The following is a 12,624-nucleotide window of genomic DNA, read 5'->3' on the forward strand; positions in this document are numbered from 1 at the left end:
GTGAAAGTGCCTATTACAATTGCTTATAAATTTTTAATCTTCTGCATTTAAGATATTTATGTTAATTTGTTATATTTGGAAGATCTATGAGAAAAGTGTGAGAGCTGAAAGTGATTGTCCTTAGAGAAATAAGTAAGATGTTTGACAGTTTGACTAAATCTGTTAACAAATCCATGTTGTGTGTTTTAGGGCGTGTAAGACATGGGAAACAGTAATGAGCAGATTTACAGTGCATTGGTGATGACAGTACCAATCTCACAACTGGTGAAAACTGATATGAAGAACGTGTTGTTTATAAACAGTTGACAATGAATGACATTAGCAACTTCTGTGTGAAATCCCTGTCCAAGAAAGGCCTGCTAAAACAAGCATTAGAAGCCTTACAACTTTGCAATCAACAAGGCATTCCAACGGATAAATATTGTTACGCCTCTCTCCTACAATGCTGCATCAGTGTCAAAGCCATCGGCCAGGGCAAATTAGTCCATGCCCAGATCATCCAAACAGGGTTTAGCCTCAGCGTTTATCTGGAAACCAAACTCGTTATCATGTATTCCAAATACGGGTGTATGGATTACGCCCGCCAACTCTTTGACAAAATGCCCGAGCGCAACATCATAACATGGACTGCTATGATCGCAGCTTATGCAAGGCAGAAACAGTCCGAGGAGGTATTTTCTCTGTTTGATCAAATGCAGGGAGCAGGAATTCAACCTGATCAGCATACTTTTGCAAGCGTGCTTATGGCTTGTGCCAATAAAGCGGCATTAGAGCGCGGGAGAGACATCCATAGGGAGATAGTTGCAAGGGGTTTCAAGACTGATGTATTTGTAGGGAGTGCCCTGGTTGATATGTATGTGAAATGTGGTAGCTTAGAGGAAGCACGTGAGATTTTTGACAGTATGCCCGTGTTGGATGCAGTAGCATGGGGTGTCATGATTGGAGGTTATATGCAGAATGGGTTTTTTGAAGAAGCTCTGGGACTTTATGAACAAATGCAATTGGTAGACACCAAGGCTAACACATTTATCTTCACCAGAGTTCTACATTCCTGCGCCATCTTGAAGATGTTGGAACTGGGCAAGAAAATCCATGAAGATGTTACTAGAGGTGGATTTGAATCAGATGTCTTTGTAGGGAACTCGCTTGTTGACATGTATTGCAAATGTGGTAGCATCGAGGATGCACGCAATGTATTTGACAAAATGCCCGAGCGCAATGTTATTACCTACACTTCAATGATTTCAGGCTTTATACAGTGTGGACGGATGTGGGAGGCTGTTAAGCTCTTTGAGGAAACACCAGATTCTAATGTCATGTCATGGACTGCCATGATTTCAGGGTATTTACAGAATGGGTTTGTGGATGAAGCTCTGAAACTCTTTCAGAAAATGCCTGAAAGAGATGTTATTTCTTGGAGTGCAATGATTGTTGGACATGCACAGAATGGGCGTTTTCATGAGTCTCTCGAGTTGTTTCAGAAAATGCACACGTCTGGTGTGAAGGCAAATCCTGAAACTTTTGCTGGCGTTCTTCCAGCTTGTACCAATTTGACAGCTCTTCCTATGGGCATGGAGCTTCATAATCTCATAGTTAAGCTCGGTTTACAATCTGATTTGTTTGTAGGAAATGCTCTTCTAGATATGTATGTTAAATTAGGGATAATAGAAGACGCCTACAAAGTGTTTATTGAAATGTCATGGCAGGATGTTGTCTCATGGAATGTAATGATTGCAGGCTATGCACACAGCGGGCAATTTGAAAAGGCCTTAAAAAGTTTTCAACATATGCAATTAAACATTATAGAGCCGAACTCAAACACTTTTGCCAGTGTTCTTCCAGCTTGTGGAAATCTAGCATCGCTCCTCTGGGGTGAGGAGGTCCATAAGCATATAATTAGAACTGGATTTCAATCTGATGTATATGTTGGGAGTGCTCTTGTAGACATGTATGCCAAGTGTGGGAGAATAGACAAGGCCCGCAAGATGTTTGACAAAATGCCTAATCGTGACATAGTTGTATGGAATGTGATGCTTGCAGGGTATGCCTTGCATGGGTATGGCAATGACGCCCTCCAGCTTTTTGAACATATGGAGTGCCATGGTGAGAGACCAGATGATCTCACCTTTCTTGGTATTCTGACTGCGTGCTGCCATGGAGGCTTTGTGGATGATGGTAGGAAATATTTTGACCGCATGACTCGGTATTACCAAATAGAGCCTGCATTGAAGCACTACGGGTGCTTGGTTGATCTCCTTGGACGTGCTGGGCACCTGAATGAGGCTCGAGATTTGATCAACAAAATGCCGATGAAACCTGACGTTGCTGTTTGGGGATCTCTGCTTGGTGCTTGTGGAATCCATATCAACATAGAGGTTGGAGAATATGCAGCAGAACATCTACTAGAGTTAGATCCTACAAATGGTTCACATTATGTGGCATTATCTAATATGTATGCAGCAGCTGGTAGGTGGGATGATGTGAAAAGGATAAGGAAAATGATGAAGGATAGAAATGTACTAAGAGTGCCAGGGTCTAGTTGGATAGAGATTAATAATCAGGTACATGCTTTCCTCACAGGAGATAAATGACTAACAACAGATTGAAATTCTTTATACAAAGTGGGGTACATTGATGTGTATGATCCGGGCAGATTATGTCCCTGCTGCTCAAGCTTTGAATCCAGATGTCCAATGAACAAGTGCAAGCATTTGAGCCCTGGGTGTTACCATTCAAAACCTAATCAAATCAATTTGGATTTATGAATATGTCTCCCTTGACACTTATGAGACTTGAAGATTGCTTGTGTATGTGGTGATTGCTATTCAGCCACTAAGTTCATCTCCCAAATTGCTGGACAAGAAATTATTGTGAAAGACGCTCTCTGTTTCAATCATCTCAAGGATGGACAGTCATCCTGTTGCTACACTCTGTAGAGTAATTCAGAAAACATTAGCCTAATATGGCATGGCAAGATGCATCTATTGCCAAATGTAGGATGGCTGTCAGGGATTAGGCTATTTCTTTGGCCTTTGGTGAAGCTCGGTCACCAATTCTAACCTAAAAAATCCCATGTTAATATTACACAAACAACATGAGTGCTATATCAGGTTAGCATAAGAATTATATGGAAAACCTCGTCTTGTGAAAACTAGAAAAGCTAGCATTTGAGCTTTGAGCGTCGAGCCTTTTTCTTGGTGCAAAGATCATCAACAGAAACCATTAATTCTTTCTTATTATGTATAGCTCCTCAAAGTAGAATCAGGAAGTTAGTTCATAGCTATTCTCTTACAGTGATGTCTTCTAAAGACCAAGTGTAATCGTTGAGGTTTGACTAGGTGAAATTTCACAAACTACCGCTCAATAATAAACTAAGTATAGTGATATCATTCAAGTATAGCAGCAATACCTACACGAATTGGATTGACAATTCCGAATCAAGAATGTTTGGCTATTTCCTACATTCAATTCGAGCACCTCTTTATTGGGCGAGAAGACTGTTTGCTCATAAATTGTGGTGCATGGCATCTGTACTACCACATGCTGACGCATTCGAAAACTTGATACTCCAAGTTGAGCAGCAATTGTAAATTTTCAATATGAGGATTTGTGTCATTCCATTTTTCCTCAACCTTTCCTGAAGGGTTGGTTTATTGATATCAATTTGGTTAAATAAAGTTACCTTAAATGAAATGGGTTGACCATTCTGAAGTGAGAATACTTGGCTAATTTCCTATTTTGAATCCAAGCACCTCATTACTGGGCAGAAGCTATTCTCCATACAAAACAGCATGCGTATGACTCCATAACAAATGAAATAGCATGCCTAATATACAATTTCATAACATGATGAACCATCAGCTCTGATCATGGGACACATGACAGACATTAACTTGATGTTTTGTTCTATGCCACTTTCTGTCATGATCAGCCATTAGTTTGACAATGATGGGATCCACATTTCAAATATCAGAGCTTTCCATGTTCTGTTGTCATTCAGTTTAATGGAGATAAAAGTCAAGAGAGCTTAGTTGTGTCTTCTCTTGTCACCAGCTTCAAGGGATGAGTTGCAGGGCCGATGACAGTCAAAAATGTGTTGCAACCAATCTACTCTCTGTCAATGTGTGTTTTTGAGTCATTTTGCTGAAATTGTGAAGTGGAATTCAATTCATGTCAAAAAAACTTAAAATTTAACTGTCATGCCCAATTTCCCCTCCACCTTAAGCTTGTCGTTCAATTGCAACTGCTTACTTTAAGGAGAGGTTTTAATAGCCTACCTGTCATACCCATGTATTCAGGAGTTCTCAAAGAGAAGATACAATGTGTAGTACCCCTACCCTAATCAAATTCTAATCTTGGTTTAATCTTGGTTAGTTATCTTAATATAATGTTATAGTCAGATGTTGATTTAACGCATAGCTATGGATGTGGTTTTCACACTAGTTGTATGCAAGTTGTTTAGTGTTCCTATTTCGTGGTATTAATATCGGGCTAACGCTTTCATTAAGTTTATATATGTATGCATGTATGACTCTTGGTTGCAGGAGATTTCAGGTACAACGCCGCATGAGTGCGAGGTTCGTCTTCACCTGGATGTGCAGGTTTGAGTGTACCTTTTTAATCCTTAGAGTTGGATTAGGTGGTCGTAAGACCCTAGTTGACCCTAGTCGTGCTCAGGTGAGCATCATCAGTCGTCGTCGGTGTTCCCTTTTTGTTTGGGTTTGCGAGTCGTCCCTTTGGTTGACCTTCTCGTTTTGCGTGCTTGGTGTGCATGGTTAAATTGATTAATTAGTCCTTAAAAATTATTTTGATTAAATATGTATTTGTGCATTAGAGATTAATGGACTAAATTAATCGGGATTTCGTTATGCGATTTTCGTTGAAATGAATTGCTTATTTTAAATTGGGAGTGAGTTCGATTAAATGACTGATTTTGAATATTAAATGCATTTTGAATATGCTGTTGAAAAGAAAGTTTGGTATTTAATTGCGATAGACTTAATTGTATTCTGTTGGCTTTTGATATTAGAAGGGCTAAATTGGATTAAATGAGAAAATCGTTTTTTGGAATTGAAAAGCAAGTTAATTTGTTGCTATAGTTAGAAAAGTATTAATTTTGAGAATTATTTTTAAATAAAAATTTTAATTCTAAAAATGGAATTTTGGTCAACTCTTCCATATAACCTAATTTTTGGGGAAATTTTGGGAGAGACATTTTTGGAGAATTTTTGGTTGGAAAATAATTTTGGATAAAATTGGGGGTTTTGGGGAGGAAGAAAGTTCTTCTGGATCTGGCAGGATTGGGCTCTCCTTCAGCTATTCCAGGAATGCGTATGGAGGTAGGATTTACCTTAACTGTTTTTCCTTGTTGTTTTGAAATGGTCTGTTGGGTGAAATTGATTGTTGGCAAAATCCAATCTTTTAAATATTGTTATCAGTTCTAAATTTGGAATTGTGGGTTAAAATCCATGCTTGTAGCTTGTGTTCTTCAAGAAAATTTCATAGTTAGACCATTGTGTTAAAATGGTTCTTTTTTTGCCATGTCTGGTTTGTGTTGTTAAATAAAAATAAAATTGAGGTGTGTTATTCCTCATTGCTGTTTGGGTGTTTGAAACCCCTTTGTATTTGGGAAGGATGAAAACCATCAAGAATTATGATACCCAAAACACTTTGCTTTTAAAACCGGATCTTAGTTTAAATGGAGATTATTAAACAAATTTGAGTTGGGGTTTTTGTTTGTTTTAATACCGAACTGGGCGAGATTTTTTATAAAACGGAACCCTGGGTTTGGGGTTGGAGGGCGGGGAGCGGAGCTCCACCCGCTCCTCCTCCCCTCCCCCGCTCGTCCCCCGCTCGTTCTCCCTACTTTCCCCTCGCTGGTGTTGATAACTGTGGCCGCGGCACACTGCGGTGGCCGCAGGGCGCCGCGGACCTGCAGGCACCACAGTGGCGCCGCCGCATGGATCCGCCTGCGGCTGGGGTTTGGCTCGCCCAACCCCCGCGTGGGAGGTGGGCCCGGCCTACGCCGCCCCCCTTATTATATTATTGTTTCTAGTAAGTTTTAAATAAAGAATGTTTTTTTTTTATGTATTTTTTTTTTATATTCAAAAAAAATATATAATATTTAAATATTAGTTAATGGAAATTGTTAATTAAGTTTTTAATTATGGATACTATGGCATAATTCTACTTAATGATTAATTTCATGTTGATTAATGGTGTAAAGGAATTTTACCCGTTAATTAATATTCAATTTCATTTTAGGATTGGTGCTCATTTTCTAATTAAATTCTAGAATTATTATTTTGGCCATTGAATATTAATTGGTCTTATTTTGGACCTATCTTGGATTAATAAGTTTATATCTTACCTTCTAGCTGATTAGAGCATTTGGCTAATTGAGGTAGTATTGTTTAAAAACAAAATAGAATATTATGTTATTGGATAACTGTTGAAATATGTTATAATTACTAATTGATAATGTTAAATATTATTCCAGAACATATCATTTGAGTAATTGAGAAGTAAGTGAAATATTTATCGTTGGGTATTTGAATTTAAACAATATGCTTTGGAAATGATTATCTCCATTTAGATTCTCTTTCTACATTTATATTTCCGTGATCCGTATAATGCATCTAGACTTGAAAATATGAAACTGTAGAGGTGGTTTTGAACCAGTATGTCAATGACGTTTTGATTGGAGATTATATATCTTATTTAATTGATTAATGGTTGTCTGAGTTTTATTAATATGAATTTGGTTTAAAAACTCATTATGGCTTAATATGTCTGTTCGATGCTTTGAACCTTAGAGAGTTAGAAAACCAAGAACAACTTATCCCTTGATGAGGTAGATAACTGTAATCTGATTTGGATCTTGTAGAAAACTTGATCGACTTTTAATGTTTAGATCAATTTAGAAAAGATTGTATCTTCTGGATATTGCCTATGTGAGTTTAATTTCTGTATTCGCTTTTAATTATGAAATGGCAAGTCGTGCTTGTTTTGATAGGACCCTGTCGTATGGCATGACTTGGGGTACCTGTTTCAGTCCTCGATTTCGAGTCAACTGTTATATTGTGATGTTGTCATAGTTGGTCATATCCTCTATGTGTGAGTCGAATGATGATTTGTGGTTGACCGTTGTTGGTCAGGTCTCTAGTTAGAGTACCGTTAGTAAGTGTGCATCTATGAGTCGTGTTTGACCTAATGGTTGTTTCTCTCTTCTTGAACTCCGTTCGTCTGACCATGTCTATTCCTTGGTTTTGAGTTCGTCTGAGTTTAGTCTAGTGTCGTATGGGAAAGTGGCTTTCGATTGGGGGCCGCGCCCAAAGTGGCTGCTGGGTAACCCGTCGGAAGTGAGTCTAATAAGTGATAACCTATCAGTAGATTAGAATGTAATCTCTAAGTAAGATAAATGTGCCTCACACATGGGACGAGTGCTATCATTGACTCGAAATGCTGTGAGAAGGCCTGAAATGGCAAACTACCATCCTTGTCTTCACGAGAGGATGTGTGGGTCTACATGAGGCTTGGATGGGCCGGAAGCTCGGATCAGGTTGCCAGGGTGACCCAGTGTATGGGGCCGGGACCTATGAAGACTTGCCATGGTAACCATACCAGGTTGTGTGATGACACTTGTCCCTACGTTCGGTAGTGTGTTGTCGTTTTGTCCTGTTAAGAGTACCTTTGTGGGTCGTCCTTTTGTCTCTGCCCTTGTGAGTTTCGGTTTCATGTTAGACCTTGGGTGGTGATGGCTCAGTTTTGTGGATGCTCTTCTGGACTTATGTTTTTAGCTTTGAGTATGTTCAGCTGGATCCTTTCCTTTTTAGGGATCGTTTATGTATTAATTGACCGATGCAGTCATTTGTATATTGTTTATGTTTCGCCTTGATGGCCGGATTGTAATGGTGTAACCTCTTGTATTCTTAACTTTATTAATTATTAGAGGGGTCTTGCAGTTGAGCAGACCCGGAGATGTAGCCCTTTAGGGGTGAACTCCGAGATCATTATGGTGTTATGTGATGTATTCTCTTATGTTTCCCTTATTCAGCTTTATCATGTATGATTAGATTATGTTAGAATGGTTAAGTGGATAAATGGAATTAACTTTAAATGCTTATATTCAGCCTTCCTTGAATGCCATGTTGATCAAATGCATAAGTGGTTTAGATGAGATTTATCGTAGATGCATGGTTGTAATCATCTTTTGAAATGCAATAAATTGGAGTATGAAAGAATGTATCTTAGAGCAATGGAATCTATTCAGTTGTGGTTAGAAAATTAAATATGCTTGAAAAGATCTCTTATGTTTATGATGAAATTATAGTGTGTTAGAATATTAGATGTATGGCTTGTAATTTTAAATGAAAAGCTTGAATGAAGATTATGAATAAGATCTTAATGGATGAATCTTTGCTTGTGATTCATATTTCCATCATTTGAAAGAAATTATCCTGATTAAGAATTATCTTACTATTAAGATAATCAGCTTATTGGATTAATTGTGTGAGTTAAGTGAATTGTGAAATTTAAGTAATCTTGTTGGGAAACTCTTTAGGTGTTAGTTGATGTCTTCCGCTATGTAATCTGAATCTTTGATATCTTGTTGTATCTTAATGTGGTGTAACTTTAAAAAAAAGAAAAATTATTGCTCTCTATTCTTGTGTTATGGCTTAATCCCTTTGGGGTTTCCTGGCGGGGCATTACACAATGTGTATTTCATCCACTATCAAGTATTCTTTTCCTGATTCGTGAAAGCTTAATAAAAGGGTTCATATTCACACAACAAGTCTATATAATGTTTTGCTGAGAAAGGGTTATAGATTTTGGTATGATCGTCTACTCTAAAAGACTCTCAAGTAACATTGAGATAAAAAATAGGGAAGCCATGGATTTTTGTTGTAAATGGTTGTTTCATCAAAGGCTTATCACCATGGATTATTAGCTAGGCTTATGTGTAACATATCAACATTCTCATAGTTCCAAGTGTTAAGTTTGTACATGGTTAAGATTGCCATACTTGCTATTGATGATATTACCCATATTTGTTTGGATGTAAGAGTCTTGCATCACTATTTAGACTTCACATGAATGATGTTGGTTTGATAAGTGAAGTATAAAACCTTGCCTAAACCCTGATCAAGATGAGTTATGAATTGTCAAGCATGTACAAGCATCTGATGGAGTTGTTTTTGTTAGTATTGTCCAGGTTAGATGGTGTTTGGTATAGGTAGTGTAAATGAGGAATGAAAAAAACTTGTGAAAGCCTTGTTGAACCATTGTTTCAATATCAATCGGATGTTGAATCAATCACAAGCTTTAGAATAATATTAAACCTTTGAAGTGGCAGCCTACAACAATGGACAACATGTTAATACCTTACGATTGTTTAAGATTTAATAGTGCTATACTTAAAAGCATAGGAAATAGGAGAAGAAGAATATTGACTCTTATGATAGGATGAAGCATCAAACAAAGGGAATCATGGTGAGACTTAGTAGAGTAAGTAAAAGACGCAGTTATTATGCCAATCAAATAGCGAAGGTTAGTTTCAAAACATATATGGAAGGGTAATGGTGAATATCATGTGAGTAAGCCCCTGAGGATGGGAATCTGAGATGGTTAGCACTCATCATTCATGACTGTCTTGTAGAATATGGAGTTGTTATTTACTTTCCTAGCATAAATCATTAAAAAGAAGTATTTACAGTAAGGCTTAAATAGTCACATGGGAAATCAAAATTTCCTCATTGAAGCATTGCCACAAGTTAGTCTCCTTAGTATGCTTGAAAGCATGATTGTTGAAAAGGATGCTTATATACAATTGGTGATGAAGAAGAAAAGTTGATGGAGGCGCACTTGGTTCTGACCAAGACTCTTGTATAAATATTGGGTTGCTACATTGTTGGCTCTTCAAAGGGTCCCTATGGCCAAGGTTAGTGCATAAGCTTGCCGTTTTACCTATTTCCAGAGTCTTTATTTCTATGGCATGATGATAATACTAAAATAAATAAGAATGAAATAATGGTCAAGACTAAGTGAGGTGCATGGTGTTGAGTGGTGAAGTCAAAGTTTGTTTAAATCAAGAAAAACCCATAAGACCTTCCGTGCTATGTGTCTACACAATGAAATTTTTTTTGTGGAGCTTGCTTTAAGATTCTCTAAGGCAGAAGGGTTTTGAGCCCATATATGTTTTGTTATTGGGTCTTCCAAATGTTTTATTTTCTTTCATGTAGGAAATGTTATCAAACAAGTAAGAATGAGATGGGGTAGTCATGACAGTCGTAGAGACATAAAATCTCATGAAGATAGAGATTGATGAAAAGGTAGATAACTTATTACCTATGGATGTTTTGAATGTCCTAAAAAGGATCCATAACAATGAAAGTAAAAAGAAAAAGAAAACAAAGAGCAAAGCTCTGCTACAGGGTAGGTCATGACAATACCAAGGAGATAGTCACCTATAATTGCATTCAAAAGTAACAATAATCATGGAAAGATTAGATTGAATTCATGCAGGTTCAGATGAATGAATTTTCAAGTGAGAGGAATTAGTGACAATCAAATAAAAAAGGCATTGAGAAGAAAAAACATGACAAAATATTAATAGTCCACATACCTTGAATAAAGAACAAACAACAACCTCTTCAATATAGCAATGATTGTTGGCACAAAGTCTTAAAATCCCTGGTGCATAGCTAGGAGAATTTAACATTGTATCACTAGTAGTTACTAGATGGCTTGTGATGTGTTGGTGTAGACAGGAATTTGGAATTCATCAAAGCAATAAATATTAAACTAGCTCAACCACAAAAACTAGATTGCAATGATAAGAAATCCTAAAAACATTCAATAAAAGCATGAAGATGAAATACTAAAATAAAATGCAAACCAAAGCATGTATCTCCTTCATTGTTCCTCCATTGTCCTTCTTTCTCCTTCAAATTACTTTGTTTGTGGATCTCACCTACAAGTGCAAAATGCAAGTATGAAAGCAAGCAAGATTGACAAGATGAAAATTGTAGCATAAGGATACTAGAAGCGTGGTTTTATTTTTTTTATTGATTGAAGAAAATCATCCAATTTATAGACAAATTGGAGAGAGGACAAAATTAGCATGAAGAGATTTGAAAGGAAATTTCAAATCAAGAATGACAAATATGACAAATTATGACAAAATTGACATTTTCTATGCAAGATTGATTGATTGACAACAATTATGACAAATTATGACAAGATTAAAATGCCATTCCCATGACAAAAGGGAAGAGAGAAAATAGCCTCCATGATTGCAACAAATGGAAGCATAAACATAGGAGAAAATTAGGGGAAAAATTAGAAAAATTGAAGAAAATAGGAGAAATAGAAATTAGGAATTAGGAGAAATTAGTAAATTGGAAAATTGAGGAAAAATATGAAATAGAAATTAGGTGAATTAATTAATAGGTTTTCATCCATTAATTAATTCATGAAAGAGACCCAGGACTAAATAAATAGATTTATCTAACCCACAAAGAAGAAGAAAAGGATTAAATGAACAAATCATAAAACCCTAGAAATAAGAGGACAAGGAATTAGGTCAAGACAACAAGAAATTAATGTAGGTTCGATCATGATTCTGATTGACAAAGGACCAATGTTGATAAATGATTGAGACTGGTTGACAAAAATCAATGACAAATTGACCAAGATTGACAAGGAGATCAAATTGATAGGCGCCAATTGATGAGGAACAATGACTAATTGATCCAAATTGACATGATTGAAAAGGACAAGGATCGACAACAAATCAATTGCAAAATGACAAGATTGACAAGGACAAGGATCGATGATGAATTGATCGCAAAATGACGAGATTGACAAGGACAAGGATCGATGACGAATCGATCGCAAAATGACGAGATTGACAAGGACAAGGATCGATGACGAATCAATCGCAAAATGACAAGATTGACAAGGACAAGGATCGATGACGAATCGATCACAAAATGACGAGATTGACAAGAGGACAAAACCCTAATTCTATCACCAATTAGGATTGACGATGTCCAAAATGATGATAAATGAGCACGCACCATGATGCGATAGAATAAGATTGACCAAAATCATGACTGAAGATTGCTATCGACAAGACCAAATTCAAAAGCGATACAAAATGAGGAATGCAGAAGAAGGACCTGATGCTCACAAATGATAAAGACCAAGTGCACAACATAGAAGAAATGTTAATGCGACGCAAAAACCCTAAAATAAGGCAATGCGCAAATGTTAAAGTATGACTCTGCAAGTGTTGACCATTTTTAGATGTCTACATTTTGCCCCTCTTTGAGACAATGCGATTCTAAGCGTTGTTTCAAAGAACAATAATGAAAATGCTCTAGACAAAAACAATGACATATGCATGCCCCCTCGAGGAATTGGCCGGAAAAATCCAGAAAAGAGGCCAAGTGATCGATAAGAACGATAGAAGATGATAGGTTCGAATGGATCAAATGGACTGCCAAGACTGATGGAAGAAATGTTAGTAAGAAGAAATTAGATAGAGGACAGTTAGAGATGAAGGAAAACTTGCTTTCACAAATGCATATAAGTAGGTGAGAACTTTTATTTATTGTAGCA

The 12,624-nt window shown here is 37.0% G+C and overlaps 1 protein-coding gene across 1 annotated transcript; it reads left to right on the top strand.

The window, feature by feature from the left end:
• Window positions 1-569: 569 nt before the first annotated feature.
• On the top strand, window positions 570-2,591 carry LOC131063535 (pentatricopeptide repeat-containing protein At4g39530). The gene has a single exon (XM_057997386.2). The coding sequence runs from the start codon at window positions 570-572 to the stop codon at window positions 2,589-2,591; it is 2,022 nt and encodes a 673-aa protein (XP_057853369.2).
• The last annotated feature ends 10,033 nt before the right edge of the window (window positions 2,592-12,624 follow it).

The sequence above is a fragment of the Cryptomeria japonica genome, chromosome 4, assembly GCF_030272615.1.
Source record: "Cryptomeria japonica chromosome 4, Sugi_1.0, whole genome shotgun sequence".
Taxonomy (NCBI): Eukaryota; Viridiplantae; Streptophyta; class Pinopsida; order Cupressales; family Cupressaceae; genus Cryptomeria; species Cryptomeria japonica.

What these genes read in the sequence shown, in the direction of transcription:
- LOC131063535 (XM_057997386.2), top strand. Translation starts at nt 570, where the DNA reads ATGGATTACGCCCGCCAACTCTTTGACAAAATGCCCGAGCGCAACATC.